General features: G+C 55.3%; 2 protein-coding genes across 2 annotated transcripts in view; both read left to right on the top strand.

Annotated features, from left to right (window-relative positions):
* Positions 1 to 12896, top strand: part of EHD4 (EH domain containing 4) — an 85367-nt gene extending 72471 nt beyond the window's left edge. The window contains exons 5-6 of the mRNA XM_036274173.1: positions 2737 to 2901; positions 10829 to 12896. Of these exons, the coding sequence (XP_036130066.1) occupies positions 2737 to 2901; positions 10829 to 11365 (702 nt within the window). The 3' untranslated portion in view covers positions 11366 to 12896. The remainder of the gene's footprint in view (positions 1 to 2736; positions 2902 to 10828) is intronic.
* A 5234-nt stretch (positions 12897 to 18130) lies between these two features.
* Positions 18131 to 23485, top strand: part of SPTBN5 (spectrin beta, non-erythrocytic 5) — a 30024-nt gene continuing 24669 nt past the window's right edge. Inside the window, 11 exon segments of the mRNA XM_036248491.1 lie at positions 18131 to 18136; positions 19102 to 19367; positions 19369 to 19445; positions 19448 to 19570; positions 19573 to 19611; positions 19614 to 19741; positions 21203 to 21270; positions 21308 to 21356; positions 21460 to 21674; positions 21924 to 22093; positions 22164 to 22267. Coding sequence (XP_036104384.1) covers positions 18131 to 18136; positions 19102 to 19367; positions 19369 to 19445; positions 19448 to 19570; positions 19573 to 19611; positions 19614 to 19741; positions 21203 to 21270; positions 21308 to 21356; positions 21460 to 21674; positions 21924 to 22093; positions 22164 to 22267 — 1245 coding nt within the window.

Raw genomic sequence — 23485 nt, 5'->3', positions numbered from 1 at the left:
AACCTTCCATATCTACTACTCCATGAGTCTAAGGATTATAATTCACCTTGTAACTTGATAGACTTCTTCGAGGCGGAGCATGGGATCTGACCCTGGTATTGTCTCAGGAAGCCCAGGGAAGGGCAGGAGGGTGGTGGCCACACAGAGGCAGCGCAATTGGAAACTTCCACAAAATAGGCCAGTGGGACTTCCTGGAAGTGGAGGTGGAGGCCGAGCGCCGCCTGCAGCATGAGTAGGCTGCCTGAGGGTCATGACTCAGGTAGCACCGGGCAGGTGGGAGGAGGAGGGAGTTGAGGGCTGGCACAGAAACTGCCCCAGTTATGTCAGGGCCCTGGAGTCCTGGTGCCCAGAGGTGGCCCATAATTCCTCAGCCACTGAATACCATGAGGGCTGAGGTCAGGGCGCAGACGCCGGCCATGTGGGTGGAGAGCTATGGTCGGTGCACATCACCCGCAGTTCAGCCCAGTAGAGCAGGCCCCTGGGTACCAGGAAGTGTTCAGGATCAGGGTGCCAACCCTAGGGGGCCAGGGGCTGGGTGGGGAGGCAGCCTTTCCTGAGCAGGGGCCTGGAAGCTCTGAGGTACCTCAATAGAAGATGCTGAGGGGGTCTTAGGGAACCTGCGGGGGCCTGGCAGCTGCCCCAGGCCTGAGCCAGTGGAGAGAGTCAGGTGTCAGTAAGAAGCCCTTGCAGATGGGAGACTGAGCCGCTGTGGAACTTCCTGCTGCAGTTGGCAGCGGCTGGCTCCAGAGCGGGTCAGGTCTGGGATGGAAGAGAGCCGCATCCACTGGTTCGGTCCAGAGGCTGCAGGAGGGCTGGAGGACCCTGGTGAGAAGCCGATTCTCCTCAGTTAAATATGGCAGCCCCTCCAAGTCCTTCAGGGCTACCAGGGCCCTCCTGGCCCCATCCAAGCCAAGCCAGACTCCACTGTCCAAGCAAGGAAATTATTAGTCTTTCTGCTTATTCATCATATCCTCAGGAGTGCAGTTAAAGCCTATCGCTCTAAATAAAACGGTCCCAAACTTTCGGTTTCTCTATCTCAAAGAATCGTGCAAATATTCTGAGTTGTTTTAAATTGAAAAATAAGTAAATAAGCAAGTTGACTAGTGACAGAAAGTTTAGAATCATGTCTCCCAACCTATACTTGTAGCAGTAGCCAGGCAGCCCAAGGCGCACTTTTGTAAAAATGACCTTTGTAGGGATGGGAAAGTTGGCCTCGTCTGGCCCAAGCCCAGCATCTGCACTAATGCACTTATTTTCATGTTCAGGTCTTAGAAAAAAATGCCCAGTGTGTATCCGTGCACAGAGGCCCTCGCTGAACCCTGGGGTATCTGCATACCCCTTTATTTCATTTCCATTCTTCCACAAGATTAGAGGAGGAGTCTGCTTTCTTTAATAGGATTTTCCATCACTGCAGAGTCATTTTTGTTTTGTAATCACTGCTCTGGTTTTCATCCTTTCTCATTTTAGTTATTTTCTTGACTTCTAAATTACTCTGTAGAATTCTAGGTACACAAAGGGAACTTTTGTTTGTAATGAACATTTCTCAGTGTCCTGAGTTGGGAATCTGGGAGAATGCGAATGTCACGGAAGGTGGTGGCGCGGCCCTGCAGGACTCAGCCGGGTACTAGTCGGCCTGCTGCCCCGTGTGATCAGGGTTCCGGGGCTCCCTCTCCCAGAGCCAGGCCTGCTGTCCCCCCTGGGCCTGGGCAGAAATGACCTTAGTGCTGCTGTGGACGTCTCGGGTCTGCACTGCTCACGGGAAGGCGATGGGAACTCTCACCTCACTGCCCACTGAGCACAGGCTTCCGTGCAGATCAGCCGTTTACATCAGCTCCAGCTTCGCTTCCTGTGCTCCTGGGCACTGGCCCTGCCGAAACTCCCTTTAGGTCTCTGGTTATCACCTTTCCCATGGAGGCCCCACCCCTCTTACTCCCCCACAGAATAGCCACTCGGGCACAACTGAGCTTCCGCAGGTCAGTCGCCATTTAGGACAAGGTTCCAAGGGAAATATGTGCAGGCCCACCTCGCCCGCCCCACACCCGCCCGGCACCGTCAGCCCTGGAAAGCAGGAAGCTCACGGCGTTATTCCTGCCTCTCTGCTCTCCCAGAACCATCATTGGCACAGTATTAGGAGAGCAGAGTCATTCTAAGTCTTCTGTCAGCTCCTAGCTCCCCAACAGAGTCTAAACGAACCCCACCTTTCCCACCTCTAAGCCTAGCCTGCAGCCTTGTACTCAGACTGCCCCAAGTATTGCCTCACCTCCATCCCTGCCCTGCCTCCCGCAGGCTGCCACCTCCTGCCCCTCACCCTCACGTCCTACCTGTAGGGCCCAACACAGATGTCGCCTCTTCCTGGATCTCCTCGCACAGTCGTTAGCTGCCACACTCCACACCGCAAGGTCTTCTTCCAGCTCTTTCCTCCCCTGACCCTTCATGATGGGCTTTCTCTGCTCACTTTCCCTGAGTGGTCTCCTCCACTCCCATGGCTCTGGTCACCACGTCTACCCCGGCTCTCTCCCAAGTGCTGGTCCTCCTCTCAGCCACCCTGAGACAGCCCCCCCTCCCCCCACGCCTCAGATACCTGTGATCTCCCCAGTCCTTGCCCTCCTCCTGTCCCGAGGACATGGCTCTGCGTGGGTGCCTGTTGTGTGTTGTGATGCAAATAAGATTGCCATCTTGTTTGTCCTTCTGGGGCACTTCTAAAGCGCACGTGCTCACTGACATATACCCCTTCAGGTACACGCCTACATCATCAGCCACCTAAAGAAGGAGATGCCGAGTCTTTTGGGAAAGGAAAACAAGAAAAGAGAACTTATCAGCAGGTTGCCAGAAATCTACATTCAGCTGCAACGAGAATACCAGATTTCTGCAGGGGACTTCCCGGAGGTCAAGGCGATGCAGGTACTGTGCACCCAGTACGGCGGCATGGGTGGGGGACAGAGGCACTGCCACCTGTCGGCTGGTCGCTGGTTCAAGGGTCCTGGTTTAGGTGGAGGAGAATGCAGTGAATTCACCCTCCTCGTGGTGACTGTGATAACAGGCTGCTCCGGGTAGAGCGGAAGTTCCCTGCCTCCTGAAACCTGAACAAAAGGGGACCCAGTTCCAGAAGTTAATTAAGCTCACATGAGAGAATTATATGGGCCACCGTCTCAGGCTCTGTTCAAGGCTTTACGTTGAGGGGTTGCCTGTTTTTTGGAATCCCAGAACCGTAAGGGAGTTAGAGCTGGGAGTGACCTTGCAGGTCACCCAGGCTGCCTCCCCGAGCCGGCCGCCCAGCCGGCGCTGCCCTGCACAGGGGATCGTGAGCTCAGGGCCCAGTCACAGGCAGGGGGCTCTGTGGACACCAGACGTCACTGGACATAGCAAGTTGTGCTCACTGAGGATTTTGCTTAAATGTCCATGTTGGGTAGCCTTGGCCAGATTTCAGGGTCTCCCTGAATTGTGTGTGGGAAGCCCCAGATGAGCCGTGTGGGTGCTGGTTCAGCTGCCCTGGCCTGACCGGTGTGCCCAGCGCCTGCAGTGGTGGTAGATGATCATACCGACTCCGACCACGTCCTGAGCGAGGCAGACAGGCCCTCGCCCCGGACGAGAAGATGGTCCTTACAGAGCCCGACTGAGCACCTCCCAGCAGTGCAGGGCCTGCCTCCATGCAGGCCACAGGCCCTTGGAAGGCGAGCAGCGCAGACTGAGGGCTGCAGCCACCCGCCAGGCACGGGACAGGTGAGGCCTCCAGGCGAAGGGAAACCGCCCTTCTGGCTGCCTCTTCTTTCCTCACATTTGGTAGAGATGTGAGTTCCTAGAAATGTGTCTCTACAAGGAAGAAATCAGTTCTACAAGTGAGGTGAAAACTTGTTGGGGGCCACGGTGGGGGCAGGTTGGAGATCCAAGCCCCAGCCCGGTGGGAAGGCCCTGTCCTGCCCGGGGTTGCTGCCCTGTGGGAATCCAGGCCTGGATGGCTCACGGGAAGCTGGAAATCTGTAAACCCCTGGTTTTCCAGTTTGGGCTCAGATTTTCAAAGAATACTACACAGGCCAAACAGAGGATACCTGCGTGCAGGTCGCACCCGAGCCACAGAGAAAGAACTGCAGGGAGCGTAGTTCAAAGTGTGCGGCTGGAGGGCTGGCCTGTGCCCTGCCTGTCGCCGCGGGAGTGGGAGGCCGAGCGGGGCAGGTGGCAGCAGGAGGGGAAGCGTCGGTCCTGAGGGTTTTACGAAATGTAGACTTCATGTAAGTACACACTACGAGAGCAGTGGGTTACAGGCTGATGCCATGGCAGGCCTCCAGGGCAGTGCATCTGGAACATGTGATCTGGTCAGACAGGGCTCTGCTGGCTTCAGACTCAGTACAGAAACATCTGTGTTCTTCCATAAACGAAATAGGTGTTCCTGTACACAGAAGATGAATTGCTTTTTTTCTGGTCACAAGATGGCTAATTTGAGGGGCCTCTTGGTGCATTTTCCTGGGCAGATTCCCTTTTCATACCTTTGGCTTATGCCTGCGCCCTATGACCCACTGAAGGACCCCTGATTCCTGGGATCCTTCAGAAGTTTTTGAAGGGAAATTGGTTTCCTGACAGAACTGAAGACTGCACTCTGGCCCAGTGGGGCCTCTGTGGATCAGTAGCCTGATGTGGGTGCGCACTGCCCCACCCTCAAGCTGTGCTCCCAGGCTCTGAGGACCACAGAGCCTCTGGGGCTGCTGCAGCCTCCTGCCAGGGCCTCCCCCCCACCCCTCAGTGAACTCCTTCACATGGGGAGCAGACTGCGCCCAGAGCTGATGACCACGTTAGCCTGGACCTGGCCAGGTCAGAGGACCCCTAGGCCTGTCAGAGCGGGGGCAGAGGGCAGTTCCTGGGGAGGAAACAGGACACCGTGTGCCCCTCACCTCAGTCCCAGGAGCAGGCACAGCCCAGTTAGTTGGACGATACAGGAAGGGCTCGAACCTTCTCTGAGAGCCCTGTTGGTCTGAGTGCCCTAGGACTGGGGCCAAGGAGTCCCACCTGACAGGTGTCCCATCTGCCTGTGTTCAGTTATTCATTCACCCAAGAAATACTACTTAAGCCTACTATGGCCAGGCACACTGTTTAGGCCCCAGAATAAATCAATGAACAAACGTGAGCAAATGGAAAAATCTTTGCCCCTATGGGGTGTATGTTGTAGATAATGGTCTTTACCACTATGACTGTAGTTGACCATGAAGCTTTTGGCAGCAAAGCTTATCTGGGGGACCTGTTACCACACAAGTGCTGCTGTGCTTCAGTGCAGTTAATTAAGGCTCTCGCCGTCGGTTGTTCTGGGCTCTCTTCCTCTTAAGGCTATGATTCCACGAGGCAGTGACCCAGGTCCTGCTCACTGCCATATCTCTAGCACCTGGCATGTAGCAGGTGCTCGTTAAATATGTGTTGAATGAGCTCATCAGTAAGTTTAGTGTATGTTTATGTCAATGAAAGAAAGTCCAAGCCTATAGAAAAATTTTATAAGAGCTTATCTGAGCCAAAAATCTGAGGACCAGCCAGAAACAAAATCTCAAAGGATTGAGAAAAATGCTCCAAAGAATGGCTGTTTCTGCAGTTCTTTTTGTACACTCAGAATCAAAGGAGAACATGTAAGGAAGGTTATGTGAAATCCATTGCTGGTAGGAGGCAGGAGAAAGCGGCGCGGGGCTATCTCTAGGGTGGATAACAAGTGAAGTAGAGACACTTGTCTTACACTGGTAGGTGCAGAATGCTTGTCACTGCACCTTACAGTGAGTAGACATGGTCTGGGCAAAAGGCAATAATAAGGAATTTCCTGGTGCAGGTGGCTGTGCCTCCCAGGGGTCTGGAAGAGACAGTGACTGATGTCCTAAGGGTATGTTAGCCCAGACCCCAGGGCTCACTTAAGGCACAAATTAACCTTTTATTAAGGAATCTGTGGGCCCGGAATGTGACTGTGCACCATGACATGCCTAGTTAGGAATGTGTGAGTAGACATCCTGTGTGGCTCCTCTGGGTCACTGAGCTTGTCAGGTTTGCCACAGGGCCCCTCTGTTACGTTCACATATATGTCATAGCAGGCTCTGGGGTGGTGACTTTCTCAGACCCCGGCCCAGCCCTGACTCGGGCTCTCGCAGGGCTTGTAGAGCAGCCGTGTCCAGAGAAACCCCTGGAAGCTGGAAGGGGCTTCCTCCTCAGGAAACTAGCTGGACCCTGATCACACCACCCCAGGCCCTCAGGACTCCCCAGGGAATGAGGCAGGCCTGGAGCCTGTCAGGCGTGCTTACAGTCAGCTGACACTCCAGGCTAGTTTGCTGTCACCCGGGAAGCTTGTGGGGAGGGTAGTGATCATGGTGTGGGTGGGGGCCTCTGTCAGTCAGCCCTGAGACTGTGGAGCATCTGACATCCTGGGCAGCACGGGCATTCAGCCTCACCTCAACTGCGTCTGGGATGGGGATGGGGCTCAAGCTTGGCAGAGGCTTCGTGATGACCTTTGCACATCTCAGGGTCACTCAGAGCTCACCGATGCCAGCTCTAAGTCTGCTCTCCCTGTCCTCAGACCAAGCTGGTCCAGCTGATCTTAGCCATAATGAGGGAAGTGTAGTTGGAAGGCTTTTGCCTGGTGCTGGTGAAGCTGCCTGTGTCCACCCTGCCCTTTTAGGAGGGAATCTGAGCTACCACACTGATGTGTCCAAACTGGAAAACAAGGGGAACACGAGCGAGCCAGCTTCATTGCTGCCGCGGTAGTCCTCCGGGGAGTCGGCTGAGGAGTGTGCCGCGTTTGAACAGCAGAGGGCAGCAGAGCCGTCCCGTCTGCTCAGACCCTCCCTGGGTGCAAAAACTGCCTGGTGCATGGTGGGAGTGAGTGGGCCGGACCGCCGGCGGAGCCGGGGCTGAGCACTGACCTTCGCGTCTGGAGGCAGCCGGTCCACGGTCCGGGCTTGGCGGCTCTGACAGGTGCGACCGTTGATGAGTAAATCTTTAAATTCCCCAGGGTGTCTTCATCCCACTAAAAAGACTTCTGGCCCTGACTGGTGTGGCTCAGTGGATAGAGCGTCAGCCCCACCACCACCACCACCAAAGGTTCAAGAGTTCGATTCCCAGTCAAGGGCATGTACCTGGGTTTTGGGTTCAATCTCTGGCCTTGGTTGGGGTTGTGGGAGGCAACCGGTCAATGTGTCTCTCTCACATTGGTGTTTCTCTCTGTCTCTCTCTCCCTTCTTTACTTCCTCTCTCTCTAAACTTCAATGGAAAAAAATACCCTCCAGTGAGGATAAACGGAAAAAAAAAGACTTATGATGTGGAGCCACCCTAGTGGAGGGCAGGGAGGCCAGTGGTTTATTCTGTACCCCATACTCCCTGGCCAGGCCTGGGGGGGCAAGGTTTATTTCCTGTGTGCCCACCAGGACAGGAATCGCTGCTACTGCTGCTTCCTGTCCACCCCTCAAATATGTAACCATGCACCCTGGCCAGCTTTCCAGAGGTTTGCAGTCTGGGTCCACGCCCCCTGCAGGAGGGTGGAAAGTTTGGGCTGACACTGCCCTCGTTTGTCGTCTTGGCCAGACACAGGGCTCTGTGTGTTCAGGGCTCAGGCTCACTCAGGAGGAAATAGGGTAGGTGTCTGTGCACCCAGGGGAATCGGGCTTGTTTATCCAGCAGCACTGGGATTTTTGTGTAGGCTGCATGCTTTCCTCCTCCTGGGCTTTCTCATCGCAGTGCCCTTCGCTGGCCGAGATGTTGGCAGCATCGTTTGGTGCTGAGGGTGGGGTGACATGCAGGTGACCGAGCCGGTCGGTGAAGATAGAAGCATGCGTTTTAGAAACTCAGCCTACACCTCCCTGCAGCTCTAAGCCAAGTGTGGGCCGCACTCTGATGTCAGCCCCCCAGTGAGATTTCCCAGCCACAGAGTTGGCTGCTAAGAAGAATATTGGAGGTGTCTCTGTAGAGATAATATCAGGCCACTTACCTTTCGGTTCTGTCCCTTCCACCATCTAAAGCTAAGGGCCTCGTTTCTAAATGACCCGCTTAAAATGTCCACCCTGCCGGTAGACCCCGGAGACCACAGCTTTGATTCTCCCCTGGAAGCAGCCTAACGTCCAGCTCTGTGGGACACAGTAAAAGGAATGTCTCACGTAGCTGTCAGGCCGATTCCTAGGTCCAGGGCCAGCCCGGCTCCGTGTGGAAGGACTGCCCAGAACACCACTTCTGCAAAGATGGGGAAGGGGCTTTTTGGTTGGTTGGTCTTGGATTTTTGTGGGTTTTTTGTTTTGTTTTAGCTCCTGACATTCAACGAAATGTCTGTGAAAATACTAGCTGAACAGTCTAAGGAACAGATTTCAGTGGATACAGTCTTTGTAAAAAAAAATAGTTTGGGAAAGTCACTTAAAAAGTTTGTATAAAAATTAATATCATGGAACAATATAATACATTATTTCTTTAAAATGCAGGTTGTTAAACAGTGTGGACTTGTTTCAGTTAAAGTGTGTGTGTGTGTTTATAAAAATGGCTAGAAATGCATCCCCCAGAATATTAGCAGGTTATTGCTGGGTGATGGGATCATAAGTGATTTAAATTTTTTATTTTTGTTTACTGGTCTTTTATCCTCAAAATATTTACAATAAGTCCGGCCATGTGGCTCAGTGGTTGAGCGTCAACCCATGCACCAAGAGGTCGCTGGTTCAATTCCCAGTCAGGACACATGCCCAGGTTTCGGACTCGATCCCCAGTGGGGGGCATGTAGGAGGCGGCCAGTCGATGTTTCTCTCTCTCTCCCTCTCCCTTCCTCTCTCTCTCAAATCAATAAAGGGAAAAAAAAAATTTTAAATACTTACAATAAAAGTATGATATTTATGATAGTGCAAAGTTTTATTTTTTCTAACTGCCTGTCACATTACTTCTGCCCCAACAGTAGGTCTAAAGGGAATGTGGAACCTCTCCCTGAGAGTCTCCCTGCTCATCTCCTGGCCTGCTAGTTGTCCCAACAGAAATACTTCACATGGAGTTCGTGTAAAAGTTGGCATACCTGGAATTTTCTGCATTTATTTGACAAAACTGCTGTTGAAGACGTTTTTCACTAAAACTTTGAGGCTGCTCATAAAAAGCCCTGCAGAGCTCTCACAATTCAGGACGAAAGTTTTCAGTGAACAGGTGGTTTCTCCCCTCGGACAAAGAGGAGCTGTGCCCCCGACCCAGCCCAGGCAGCCTGCGTGTCTGGCGTGTTCATTCCTGTCCTCTCCCTTTTACTTACTTGGCTTTTCCCTTTTTAGTGACTTCTGTTTCATGTTAACATTTTCACTATAAGCTAAGTCCACCCTTTTTGTTTTGTTTTTTTGGGGGAGAGGTGGTGTTAATCCTCACTGGAGGATATTCTTCCATTGATTTTTAGATAGAGTAGAAGGAAAGGAGGGAGAAAAAGAAACATAAATGTAAGAAAGACATAGATTGGCTGCCTCCCTCACAACCCCAACCAGGGCCGGGGATCGAATCTGCAACCCAGGTACATGCCCTTGACCAGCAATTGAACCCTGAGACCTTTGGTCCATGGGCCGATGCTCTAACCACGGAGCCTAACCGGCCAGGACTAAGTCAACCGTTTTTGAAAGTGGACAGGAGCAAAAATAGTTGAGTGTCCTTCCTCTGTTACAACATAGGCTCCCTGAGGGTGTAGACTGTGGCTTTTCATATTTATATCCCCACGCCTAAAACGGCCTGGCACATAACAGATAGCCAATAAATTTTGGATAGATTGATGGGTGAAAGATGGATAGGTTGTTGAAGGACGGACGGATGGATGGATGGATGAGTAGCCAAGGAGAACCACGGCCGGTGGAGCATTTCTACACAGCCATCCACAGAGCCCCTGTGGTCAGCCCTGTCCTGCCAGGCAGTCGCCTTGTCTCTGGAGCCTGTGCTCCTGACGCCCCGTCTGCGGACGGGCCAGTTCCCGGAGGTGGAGCCGAGACTTGCCTCATGTCACCGGTGTACTCGGCCCTATTGGCTGGATTTATACTCGCCCTCCCCATTTCTACTGTGTTCCCTCTTACCAGTTTCAACTTTTGCTTATTTATACCCCAAACTACATTTTAAAAAGCTGATCTGAAAATAGTGTCCTTAGTTTTTTGTTTCTTTTTCCCTCACCCGAGGATGTTTTTTCATTTTTTGTTCAGAGTGGGAGGGAGAGAGAGGAAGAGAGAGAGAGAGAGAGAAACATTGACATGAAAGGGACACATCGAGTGGCTGCCTCCCGCACGACCAACCAGGGCCGGGGACAAACTGCAACCGAGGTACGTTGCAGGAAGGAACCTGGATCTCTCCAGACTGCAGGCCGACACTCTAACCACTGAGCAAAGTCGGCCAGGGCTGTCCTTAGTTGTTTTGAAGAAATGAGCCCCTCTGCCCCGGCATCATGTTGCAGCAGGAGGAGCACGAGGCAGGAGGCTCGGGCTCTTGCTGTGACTCCACCGGGACACCCACGTGTTCTCTGTAAAACACGGCGGTTAATCCCTGGCCTTCCTTCTCCCACATTGTCCTGAGGTCCAGCTGAGATCAAATGCTGAACTTCTAGAGGACTGAAAATAAGAAAAGGGCAGGTGAGGGAAGGTTGTCTTAAAGCCCTAAGGGACTTGCTGTCAGTCCTACCCCCCGCCAGCAGAGATCGGCTGTTGTCGCGAAATGCTGCATCCCATGCATCTCATTTCTTGTTCCAGAAGTCACTCCTGTGCCTGGGACCCCACCACAGCGAGCTCTGGGGCAGCCCCAGGTGCGGAGCGTCTGCTCTGAGGGGGCCCCCCGCGCCCCGCCCCGTTTGCTCCCTGAAGAGAGCACGTAACCAAGCCTGTGGTTTCTCCTTCTGCAGGAACAGCTTGAGAACTATGACTTCAGCAAATTCCACTCGCTGAAGCCCAAGCTGATCGAGGCCGTGGACAACATGCTGACCAGCAAGATCTCGTCCCTGATGAGCCTCATCAGCCAGGAGGAGCTGAACATGCCGGTGCAGCTCGTGCAGGGCGGTGCCTTCGACGGCACCTCCGAGGGCCCCTTCAACCAGGGCTACGGGGAGGGCGCCAAGGAGGGCGCCGACGAGGAGGAGTGGGTTGTGGCCAAAGACAAGCCGGTCTACGACGAGCTCTTCTACACGCTGTCACCCATCAATGGCAAAATATCGGGTGTCAACGCCAAGAAGGAGATGGTGACCTCCAAGCTGCCCAACAGCGTCCTGGGCAAGATCTGGAAGCTGGCCGACTGTGACTGCGACGGCATGCTGGACGAGGAGGAGTTCGCGCTGGCCAAGCACCTCATCAAGATCAAGCTGGACGGCTACGAGCTGCCCAACAGCCTGCCCCCCCACCTGGTGCCCCCCTCTCACAGGAAGTCCTTTCAGAAGGCTGACTGAGGGGGCGCCCACCGGGCAGGCAGCGTGGGGTGGGACTCCTGGGACTCGGGCCCGAGGTCATTGCCGCCACCGACTCACTGGGTGACCCTGGGCAAGGCACTGCCCTCTCTTTGCCTCAGTTTCCCCATCTGTAGGATGGGGAGGGCAGACACTGGACACTAGATGAGGTCCTCTCACCTCCAAAATTCCCTGAGTTTTCATTAAAATAATGCGGGGAGGTGGGGTAAGGAGACTATGTAGGGTGGAGAAGAAAGAAACTGACCAAAGAGCACCCAGAAGCCCGAGTGCGGAGGTGGGCTGCTGGGCGCCTGGGCCGCTCACCACGTACACCTGTGTCCCCCAGGGCAACCTGAGGGAACAAAGATTATTTATTTTGTTTCCTGCTATCTTTAGGGTAGAAAAAAGTAGAGCAGAGAGGGTTTCTGTTCTCTCCAAACTGTCTACCAAAGAGAAGACGTCGCCACCCGAGGCTTGAAAGGAGGGTGCTCCTGTTTGTGTGCCCTGAGCCCTCTGCCGCCCCGCAGAACAGGCAGCCGGGCGGAGCGCGCCCGTCCCAACACCTCCCGCTGCCCGGCCCTGCCAGCCCCACCCCCCGCCTCCCCAGCAAAGTTGTATTTGGTTAGGAATTTGTCATTAATTAGGAATTAATTAATAACTCATTTTATTAGCCCTGGCAAGATTTCTAGTATTCATTTCAAGTCATGAAGTCCGAAGATTAGCTTTTCTTGCTGGTCTGTCCAATAATTTGTAGCAAAGTCTATTTAGCATACTTAAACTACAGTCAGGAAAAGAGGTGGTTCTCCCAGTTGTCACTTAGACGTGTTACGTGTCCCCAAGGCTCCTCGGTCAGTGGCAGGATTTAAACTCAGCAGATTGTGTCTCCGTGAGCGCAGGGTCCTGGGCCTGCGGCCAGAGGGGACCGAGAATGCAGCTGCCCGGGGTCAGGTAGAGGAGCTCGGTCCGCTAGAGGCGGACACGATCTTCGTTTATTTTAAAGAGATTTTTTATTATGTCCAGGTTTTTTCTTATAGGATAAATGCCTTTATACAGAAACAGCTGTGTGGTTCATACCGTGAATGCCCATCATGAAGCAGGATTTGGGCAGGACCCTAGAACATCAGCTCCCTGAGGTCCTCGCCCAAGTCCCCCAGATCAGCCCCTCTGGCCTTGCACTCAGAGGCCTGTGTGAGGGGCAGGTGGTCGGTGCCCACTTCCGCCCTCCCTGCTGCTATGTGGGCTCCAGCTCGGAGCGTGGTCCTCCCACCGTGACAGGCAGTCGAAGGGAGAGACGAAATAATGACGGCTGCAGGGCGTGGGGTCCTGCCAGCACCAGAAATGAATGAAATCAGAACAGCCCCACCTGAGCCTTCCAAAAGCCACTTTTTTATTCCTGATGTTACCTATGACATCAGAGTCAGAACTGCAGGCTTAAGAGATATTTTTTACTTTAAGAAACATGTATGCAGATGCCAGCCCTCTGACTCCCTCGCTTGCTTCCTAAATAATTTTGTTTTAAGAGAAATAAATGCATAGTATGATTTTTATTCTTACTGAGCACTTTTAAATTAATTGGACACAGAAAAGATGTTTATAATTCCAGTACTGTGATAATGCGCAGAGTTCGCCAAAGAGAAATCGAGAGAGTTCACTCGTCCATGGGTTTGGAGATGTCAAGGTCAGCTGACTTTCCATTCAGAATTAATCTTGCTTCTTTAACTCTGCATTGTCATGTACAAAGATAGATACATACACCTATGTCCCATGAACATGTGTTTCTGACACTTGTCGACATGCACGTGTGTGGCTCTGGCCAAGTGCTGTCTGCGGAGACGAGAAGACAGAGCCAACGGACTGAGGTTCCCACGCGGAAGGAAAATGGTGCTGTGAGCCCTGCCCCCGTGTCCTCGGGGAACATCCTTTCCCTGCTGAGGGGTGGGGGGGCGGGGATCACGTATCCATTTTTCATCTTCTCCTAAACATGAAGTCACTGGAACTGATTGTAAAGAAAACCACTGGACAGCATCAGGGAGGGCACCCAAGTGAGGGCCCATATCTTCCCAGAACTCGCACAAAGTTCCTTTCATCTGTGTCCAAAACACCCATTATCCCCACCCCCACCCCACACAGCAGGGTTGGGGCACAGTAGGGTCTGTTCACCTTGACTGACCTTGCCCTTCCCACACCACCCCGGCTGTCACAGTACCCTCTCCCCAGTGTTGACGTGGTTGGGAGAGTGAAGTAGGGAAACTCAAGCTCTAAACTATCTTCAGCCCGGCCGGTGTGGCTCACTGGTTGAGTGTCCACACACGCACCAAGGGGTCACTGGTTTGATTCCCGGTCAGGGTACATGCTCAGGTTGTGGGCCAAATCCCCAGTGGGGGGGCATGCAGGAGGCAGCTGATCGATGTTCTCATCAATGTTTCTATCTCTCCCTCTCCCTTCCTCTCTCTCAAATCAATAAGGAAAAAAAATTGTTTTTAAACTATCTTTATGTTCTTCATGATTCCACAGAAGAAAAATCTAGTTTCTACACAGCACATGATATCACGTAACAAACCTCTGCAGACGAGTTCAGGGGGAAATGAAAACCTTAGCCTACTCGTCCCAGAGTTGACTTCCCGGTGGTAAACTGGCTAGTGGGGCCCCCACAACCCATCTGTAAGGAACCAGGCAAAGACCTGCCCAAACTCCCGCTCTGTGGTGACTGCAGATGTCGGCCTGCTCCAGCCCAGCCTCAAAACCAACTCCTCCGATGGCCCCAGGCAGGGCCGCTCTTCAGTGGGGAGGGCCATTCCTTCAGTTGGCTTTGCTTCCCCAGGTCTAGACTGGGTTTGTTTGAAACGCGGGTCATTATGCAGCAGTGTCTTCAGACTTGGGGCTCTGGTTCCTCCCGCGGGGCAGCGGGCCTTGAGTTGAAGTCTTACTCTTATGGGGCTGGGGGTCCACGTGGGTCAGAGAGCATGAGGAGACGCAAAAGGCCTCCTGCCCACCTTGCTCGCTCACAGGAGAGGCCTTGGCAGAGCCCTGGCCCCACTGCCCCTGCAGGTCCTCCCGCGGGTCTCCACACTGGGGACGTCTCGTGCCCGAGCCCACTGCCCGGCTGGGGTTCAGCCAGCGGTGTCACGCCTGACATCCAACACCCCGACAAACACCTTGAAGATGAGAGCATTTAACAGGCGCCGCTTCTTTCCCCCACAGAACGTGGCAGAAAAGTAACATTCTTCGGGCAGACAACCACTGAGCTCATTCAGGTCAACAGGGGCCTGAGTTAAGAGTGTCAGGTGCCCTGTGTGGCCCAGAGGGTCCACAGGTTGGATTCCCAGTCAAGGGCTCACACCCTGACCCACGTGTGGGAGGCAACCAATCTCTCTCTCTGCCCCTCCCTCCTTCCACTCTCTCTAAAAATCAGTGGAAAAAATATCCTCAGGTGAGGATTAACAAAAAAAAAAAAGAGAGAAAAAAAAGTGTGGCAGGTTACATGTCAATTAGCCAATGCAGTGAATACACAGTGCTTCTATTTGTTTTGCAATCTTTTTTAGAAGTCAAACAACAAAACAGTCTACTGAACAATAAACTTCTGGAAAAAAAACACTAGTGTCCTCCGCTGGCTCCGGTTGTCCAGGGGCTGCATGCAGCTGTCTGGAGTGACGCGGGGACCCCTGTCAACCATTCTGAAACCAGGCGGAGGAGTCAGGGCGTGGGGTGCTCCTTCTCCGTGCCATCCCTGTGACCCCCGATTTCCTGTCCTCCCTGGGTGGGAGGCTTCCAAAATGGGGCTTTTTTTTTTTTATCCTCACACGAGGACATTTTTCCATTTTTTGTTCAGATAGAGTGGGAAGGAGAGAGAGAGAGAGAGAAACATCGATGTGAAAGGGACACATTGAGTGGCTGCCACCCACACTACCAACCAGGGCCGGGGACAAACTGCAACCAAAGTACATGCCCTTAGTGGGAACCAAACCCGGGTCTCTCTGGACCGCAGGCCGACGCTCTAACTGCTGAGCCAAACCGGCCAGGGCCCCAAATGGGGCTTCTTTAGAGGGAAAGCAGTTGCATCCACTGAGGGCAGAGGCCAGGTCTGGGAGCAGGCCCCACGGGAAGCTAAGGCACCAGCAGAGTGACCGAAAGCCAAGACTAGAGGGGATCTAGAGACGACGGGCATCACTGAGCACACTCAAGGAGCGGTCCTGCCACAGTGTCCTCTCCCCGTGCACAAGAAGGTGCACAGTACTGGGGGAGCCCTGGCTGGCTGTTACTGCGTCTGCGTCTCACCACACCTCACAGGTGTGGACCACCCAGAGCAGACAGCTGAGTTCCTCCCACTGGCATCCAGACCTAGAATTTCCTTTGAAATAAGGTTCGGGTGAGATAGACTCCTACCCCCTTTCCAGGGTGGGTCCTGATTGACTTGAGCCAATTAGAGTATTTCATCCCCCTGGTCACAGAAATTGGTTCGGGAATGGACATGTGGTTCAGTGAAGCCTATGAGAGCCAGGCCCCTCAGACTTCCTTTTCAACTCTTAGGAGAAATGTTCTCTTCTCTGAATCACGCAATGTAAAGAAGCAAGCCTGTTGCTGCAACAGTATAAATGGCATTGAAAGGGTGCCCTGAGCTGCTGGGGTTAGGGGAGTGAGGTTAAGCAAAGGGAATCCAGGTCTGTGGTAGCATCATTTGAGCTGCTGGATCAAACCTCACCTAAACTCCTCCTCCCACACTTTTCAGTTATGTGGGCCAATACATTCCCTTAATATTGTTTAAATCTGTTTGACTTGAGATTTCACTTAATTGCAAAGCAAATAATCTAAAACCAATAGGGACTCTCATTTCAGCAGGGGCTGCAGTAAGTCGCTGCAAAAGAGGAGCCGGTCCTCACTCGCAGTGGCTTTCCTGCAGTTGAGCTATGAGGGAAGTAGTTCCCCATCTCCACTCAACAACCTCGAATACAGTAACCTCTGCTGAGATGGATGAGCAAAGCGTCATGCAGCATCCTCCTGTGCCCCGGTGGTCACATCACACAAGGTGCCCTAGGCTGAGGGTCTTAATAGGATGAGAAACAAGCTGATGGGAGAAACTTCCTAGAAGGAGCAAGATTTTAACTGGGGCTGACAGTTAAAATAGGGAATAGAAGGGACATTCTAAGCTGAGAGAACAGCCGAAGCCCAGAGGTGGGCAGGAAAGCTCGGCTCTGTCCAAGCAGTGGGGAGTCCTCTTAGGTGTGACTCGAGTTGTGCTCTGGGAGGTGAATCAGGGCCGTGAGTAGGCTGATGTGCAGGCAGGATGATGAGTTGGGGATGATGAGCAGCTGCAGGCGCAATGAGAGCAGACAGGGCGGTGGGTGGACTGCGGAGCACCGGGGTGCACACAGCAGCCGCCGCTGGTGACGGACTGGATCCGGCTGTGAATGAGGAAGCTGCTGGGGCTCAGCCCGAGCACCAGGAAGCCAGCCAGCGGCAGGAGGGACCTCCCTGGGAGAGGACAACGGGGGACGAAGATCCTCTCAGATGTAGGGGAGTCGCCCCATCCCAGCCCAGGTTCAGGTGTGATTCGTCCCCCTCAGCTCTCCGGGGCAGGCTGTGGCCACCGGTCCCCTCGCTGGCCTTGCCTGTCAGGACACCTCCCTGAGGAGTGTTGTCTCCTTCCCAAGCCACCAGGGCTGCTGGTGGATGAACCACAGATACATACCCCAGCTCGGAGTCTGCTCCCCGAGGTCAGCAGACTATTCTGTGAACCACCTGAACTGGAACTCGCGCTCCCTCTGGCACGGCCCAGGGTTCTCAGGGAGGGAGGGAGAGGAGCCACCTGCTCCCTGAGCAGCCCCGCCCCAGAGCCCCATGGGGGAGCTGCAGCCTGGGTAAAGGGACTGGAGGGCAGAACCTCTGGTCAGAAGCTTCTGCACCCTCTTCCCAGTCTGGCGGGGACTGCCTTTCCGCACCCCACAGGGCCTCTTTGGGGGCACCACAGGGGAGGGGTGGGGGGGACATGCTGAGCCAGAGCCCCCTCCTCTCTCCACCCCTCCGGGGAATCATCAGACCCTGGGCCTAGCTTTCCAGCCCCACAGAGACGCACCCAGCCCAGGGCTGCCAGGCAGTGCACCCGCCTGGAGCTGCTCTCGGAAAGGAGCTCCCCAGAAGGGCTAACCTGGACTCCCAAAGGCCGTGGAGACAACAGTGGCTCCCCAAAAGCCAGAGGACTCACTGTTTGGGCTCCAGGGCAGGTCCCCAGCGCCTGTGCGCCCACGGAGTTGGCCGCTTCTGTTCCTGGTCCTCTTCCTGGCAAGTGCCTGCCCTTTGGGAGCTGCCCCTGCCCACGGAGCCCAGCCCCTGAGCCAGTTCACCCTCCCCTCTCGGGCGGCCATCAGGGGAGAACCAATGCAGTAAGGTGTGAATGACCAATAGGAGCTTGTTTGCCTTTTTAACAAGTCCTCGCAAACACCGATGGCTCTGGTGAAGGGCCCTGTCTGCTCCCAGACCTGCCTGACCAGGGCTCCCTGCGTCCTGACCGCGCACCGCACAGCCGCCACCCCGCTTCCCTCGCGGCTGAGCAGGAGCTGGGCGCTGCTGGACCCCAGGACGGTGGCTCTGCAGCCTGATGAGCCCTCCACCATGACCCACCGTGACCCACGTCTCCCCGCTACCACCTGGCCTGGGGGAGAGGCGGGCGAGCCCGGGCTGCGGAGTCAGACGCCTGAGTCTGAGCCCACCTCTGCCACGCCCGGGCGGTGCGCCCTTAGCTGTCACCTGACTTGACTGTGCTCCATCTGCGACATGGAGGTGAGAATGCCCCGGTGGGAGAAGCTGTGGGGAGGGCTGGGGGAGCAAGGGCAAAGTGCCCCCGGTGCCTGGCACACAGGGGACGTCTGGTGAGCGACGCCCCCTCCTGCTCCTCCCCGCCCAGCCCCTCTGCTCTCAGGCTGCTGGGCTCCTAAAGGGATTGAAGAGCTCAGAGAGCTGGACTCTGCGAGCACAAGCACAGAAGCAGCTCTGCTGGGCTGAGCCCATGCTTTTGGGGGGCTCTCTTACTCTCTGGGCTCAGAAAAAGGATAGCACCCCCAGAGGTAAGACCAAGTGAGGTGAAATAAGATAGAAGGAGGTAGGACAGGGCCCCACACTCCCAGGTCTGAGTGGCAATGCAGGCTGACCCCACTTCAGTGCTCCTCAGCTGAGGGAAGGAGCTACCACCTACCTGGGCAACCCGGGCTGGCACTTGGTGTCCAAAATGAGAGTGCCCCTGTTATAACCCAGTAATTCTCCATCCGCTGGAAGAAGGAACCTCTCCTGGGTTCCTTGAACCCGAGTTGTTTTTGCAAAAATTCTTGAAGAGGAAGGTATGCATCAGCCATGACCACAAGGGTATATTGACCATGAGCTTAACTAATCAGGAGATGCCAGACGGGGCAATGAGACATTCAAGGCTGGGATCTAATCAATGTTAAGAAATATAAAACAAACAACTTGTGCAGCTACTAACTGCTGATACCCGCTTCTGTACACGCAGCTTGCTTGCTCTGCTAAACCCTTGAATGACCCCTGTCCTATATAAGCAGCCCTCCCCCTGAGCTCGGGGCTGCAGTTCTCCTCTGTGTAGGTTGGCTGCAGTCCCTGCGCAGGTAATACAGCTCCTAATATTCGAAATTACTTTGTGTCCCAGTGAGGTCGATTCTCCTGGGTTACAACAGCCCCTCTCCAGGGCCTGCCCCCAAAGTGTCATCCTGACCCCTTCCCACGCCCTCTGCCAGGTCCTGATTCAGCTCCAGGACACAGAAGAGCTGCAGACTCAGCGCCCGCAACGAGTGGCCAACCTGCTCTGCCGGACTGCAGAGAAGCCAGTGCGGCTGGAGGCCCAGGGTTTCCCAGACTCCCTGCCTGCCGCGCAGCACCTACTGGTGGCCTTGGCCTCCTTCCGCACCCGGGAGAAGCCACCGCAGCTGCAGCAGTGATGGGCCTCAGCGATCCTGCTCTTCCGGCTGCAGACAGCACTTCGAGCCCAGAACACAGGGCCTTCCTGCCTCAGAGGGCCTGCGCCCTGTGGAGCTGTCCCAGCACTGGGCAGGCCGGGAGCGGGCAGAGGCCTCACAGAGCCAGGCCTGCAGCAGGGACTCCTGCAGCTAGAGCGCCTGGAAACCCTGGCCCAGGGCTTCCAGCGCAAGGCAGCCCTCAGGGAGAACTATCTGACAGACAGGGAGCAGGTGCTGGGCCAGGCTGCAGCCTGCCCACCAGCTCAGCCACATTGGAGGTGGCTGCCCAGAGGCGGGCATTCTGGAGGCGGGCATCTTGCCCCAGGAAGGGTGCTTCCAGGCGTTGGCCGAAGTTGTGGACATCTTCCAGCAGGAGCAGTACCACAGCTGGGCAGATGTGACCTGCAGGAGAGCCCCAGGTGTATAAACAGTCCTCAAAACAGACTAAGGCTTTCCTACCATACCTCTATAATTACACCTGTCCATTCCCAGCCACAGAGGAGTGATTTATGGATCCAGGGTTCTCTTTAAAAAGATCTAGCTCCCTCTGATACCTGAAATTCCACCACTTATAGTTCATCCCTTTTGGTAAAGCACTGTCCTCTCTAGAAGCCTCTTAATTCACTCACTAAACAAGCACTTACTGAGTGACTACTATGTCCAAGCACTGTTCCAGGGCTGGAGATTTAGCCGTGGAAAGGGCGCATAAATCCCTCCCCTCATGGAGCTAACACACTATGAAGGCAAACAGGCAAATAAGAAAAGTGAATGGTATGTGAGATGGTAATAAAAATAATAACATGCCCAGCTGGTGTGGCTCAGTGGTTGGACATTGACCCATGCACCAAGAGGCACAGGTTCGATTCCCGGTCAGGGTACATGCCCAGATTATGGGCCCAATCCCCAGTGGGGGAAATGCAGGAGGCTGCCGGTCAATGTTCTCTCTCATCGATGTTTATCTCTCTCTCCCCCTCTCTCTCTAAAATCAATAAAGAAACAATATATTTTTTAAATAATAATAAAGCAAGAGAGGGGAATAGGAGGTACCAAGGGTGGGGGGAGGGAGTTAGATTGGGTGGCCAGAGGAGGTTCACTTTTGAGCAAAGACCAGAAAGAAGCGAGGGGCCAGACATCCTAAGAGACGGACTATGCTGGGCGAAGAAAATGGGGCTGTGTCCCAAGGTGGGCAGCCGCCTGGTGTGTTTGAAGACCAGCACGGACACCAATGTTGGCAAAGTGAGCGAGTGGGAGTTGCGGTCAGGGAGGTGCAGGGGCGAGGGGTGGGGCAGAGATCATGCTGAGGTCTGAAGGGCACAGAACGGACGAGGGTTTTCCTCTGAGAAGATGGGAGATCATGGGGGCTTGAGCAGAGGAGGAACAGAATCTAACTTTTGTTTTACAACCATCACTCTGGACGCTGGAACAGGAAGGGCCAAGGCAGAGCAGAGAGCAGTTAGGAAGCTGCTCCAATAACCCAGTCCAAGAAGCAGTGGAGGCCAGGAGAAGGCGGGATTCTGGATGCATTTTCAATCCAAGAGGATTTGAGGACAGATCAGATGTGGGGAGTGAGAAGGTGAGTTATCAAGGTTTAGCCCAGCATCTGGAAGGATGGAGTTGCTATCCCCTGCGATAGAGACTGCACAGAAGGCTTGGGGAGGAGAGACCTGAACCTCCCAGGCCTCCTGGTTTCTCCTGCTGTATCTAAGAGGCAAGGATGCATTGCCCCTGCTGCCCCAGGCTAGGATGCTCACAGCCCTCATCCATGGAGCTCAGGCTCCTGCAGGGCAGCCAAGCCCCCAACCAGCTGTGCACCCCAAGGCAGCTCTCCTGCCCCAGCCCAGGGGAAGCCACCCTTATTCTCATGTCCTTCAGGCAACTGGAGGTCACTCGGCGCTGGGAGCAGCTCCTGCAGCGTCTCCATGGGCAGAGGAAGTGAGTGGCAGGCATCAGGCTGAGCGGAGCCTGCTGAGCGAGCCTGCTGAGCGAGCCTGCTGCAGGAGGTAGAGTCGGCCTCCAACCAGCTCAAGGAGCTGCAGGTGGGCCCTGGACCAGCAGACCTCTGGGGAACACAGCAGATGTGCTGGGTACTCATGGGAACCCAGCACTCTGGGACTGCAGTGGCCACTCGTCCCTCACCAGGTGCTGGCCAGCTCCAGGGCCTGTGGGCAACAGCTGGCAGAGGTAGCGGAGCTGCTGCAGAGACAGGACCTGCTGGAGGCCCAGGTCTCTGTGCATGGAGACCATGTAAGGCCTCTGGCCCACCAGACCACAGAGCTGAACTCCTCCCCGGGCACCGGTGCGGAGGTGCTACAGGCCAAAGCCCGGGAGCTGACCCGGCTCCACCAGCCTGGTGTGTCTTGTCAGAGCCCCTAAGAGCTCCTCTCAACTCCTCTACCTTCTATAACCCAAATATACAACCTCCTGCCCAGGCTAAAATATTGCTGGCCTGGCAACTTCCTCTACACTGACCCTCACCCTCAAGGTTTCTGTCTCCCCTGTTGAGCCAGAGAAAAGAGAACTCCTGTCTACCTAGGGGGGAGTCTGAGCCCAGCCGGGGAATCCCCTCCTCACCACCGCCCCCACCCCCACCCCCAGGCCTTCAGTGACCCTTGCTGTCTCAGGCGGGCCTTGCTGGAGCCGACCCTGCAGAGGGCAGAGTTCCCGCACGCCTGTGAGGAGGAAGAAGCCCGGCTGGTGGAGGACGCGGCCCTGGGCCAGGATCTTGGCCAGATCGCAGCCACTCTGCAGAAACACAAGGTGCCTGCTACCTTGAGTCCTGCTTGTCCTACCTCCCTGACACCCGTCCTTACCCTCACCCAGCTCCCTACTCTACTTCCACCCAGGCCTGGAAGCCGAGCTCCGAAGCCACCAGGCTGTGTGCGCTGATCTGCAGCGGCGGGGAGGGGACCTGGGCGCCCGCTGGCTCCGACCCGGCAGGATCCCAGCAGCGGGCTGAGCAGTGCGGGACGCGCGGCCGCAGCTCCGTGCCCTGGCGGCATAGCGGGGAGCGCCACTGCAGGCAGCCCTGCCCCTCCGACAGGTAGAGGGACCGTGGGGTGCAGGCAGCCCTGCCCCTCCGACAGGTAGAGGGACCGTGGGGTGCAGGCAGCCCTGCCCCTCCGACAGGTAGAGGGACCGTGGGGTGCAGGCAGCCCTGCCCCTCCGACAGGTAGAGGGACCGTGGGGTGCAGGCAGCCCTGCCCCTCCAGTAGGTAGAGGGACCGTGGGGTGCAGGCAGCCCTGCCCCTCCGACAGGTAGAGGGACCGTGGGGTGCAGGCAGCCCTGCCCCTCCAGTAGGTAGAGGGACCGTGGGGTGCAGGCAGCCCTGCCCCTCCGACAGGTAGAGGGACCGTGGGGTGCAGGCAGCCCTGCCCCTCCAGTAGGTAGAGGGACCGTGGGGTGCAGGCAGCCCTGCCCCTCCGACAGGTAGAGGGACCGTGGGGTGCAGGCAGCCCTGCCCCTCCAGTAGGTAGAGGGACCGTGGGGTGCAGGCAGCCGGGTGGGGCCCTCCTCTCTAGGGACGCAGCCTCGGGGCTACAGGAGCGGAGGTGGGCGCCGGAGAGCGCATCCAGGGCGCTAGACCAGGCGAGGGAGGCCCCGCTGCTGCGCCCCCTGCGGCTGGGGCGGGCTGTGCAGCCTTAGGGCCTGGGCCGCCGCTGCTGCCCCCGCAGTGCGCATCCGCCCTGCCGCCCCAGTCCAGTTAGTGGAACCCTGTCTGCCCACACCTGCGGAAATCATCCAACTAGAGTTTGGCTCCTCTCTTTCCCCACCAGTCTCCAGGCAATGATGAGGTTCCTTCAGGAATGTTCCCTTTACTTTCATAGCCAGGCCTAAGGTGACCCTTCACCCTTAATCCCTGTTCCTTGCCGTGGTCCTTGTAGGTTTGGGGTGGCCTTCTCTCTACACCAGACTGCTTTTCAAAAACCCTCCCTCAGTTCTTGGAGCCCCAGTTTTTAAAACAGGCATGTATGGTGGGCAGGTCGGCTCAGCCCCACCGGGGTTGGCAGTTCTCTTTCAAAATGCTGCATAAGTAGCTCAACATGTGTAAGTCATGGGCTCTCGGGCCCTGCACCCACGTATGGCCCTTCCCTCTACCCCGGTTCTTTTCTTTTTTTTTTTATCCTCACCCAAGGACATTTTTCCATTTTTTTGTTCAGATAGAGT

The sequence above is a fragment of the Molossus molossus genome, unplaced genomic scaffold, assembly GCF_014108415.1.
Source record: "Molossus molossus isolate mMolMol1 unplaced genomic scaffold, mMolMol1.p scaffold_m16_p_1, whole genome shotgun sequence".
In the NCBI taxonomy this organism is placed as follows: Eukaryota; Metazoa; Chordata; class Mammalia; order Chiroptera; family Molossidae; genus Molossus; species Molossus molossus.
Note: the sequence above shows the minus strand (reverse complement) of the source record. Positions and strands in the feature narration are given on the sequence as shown.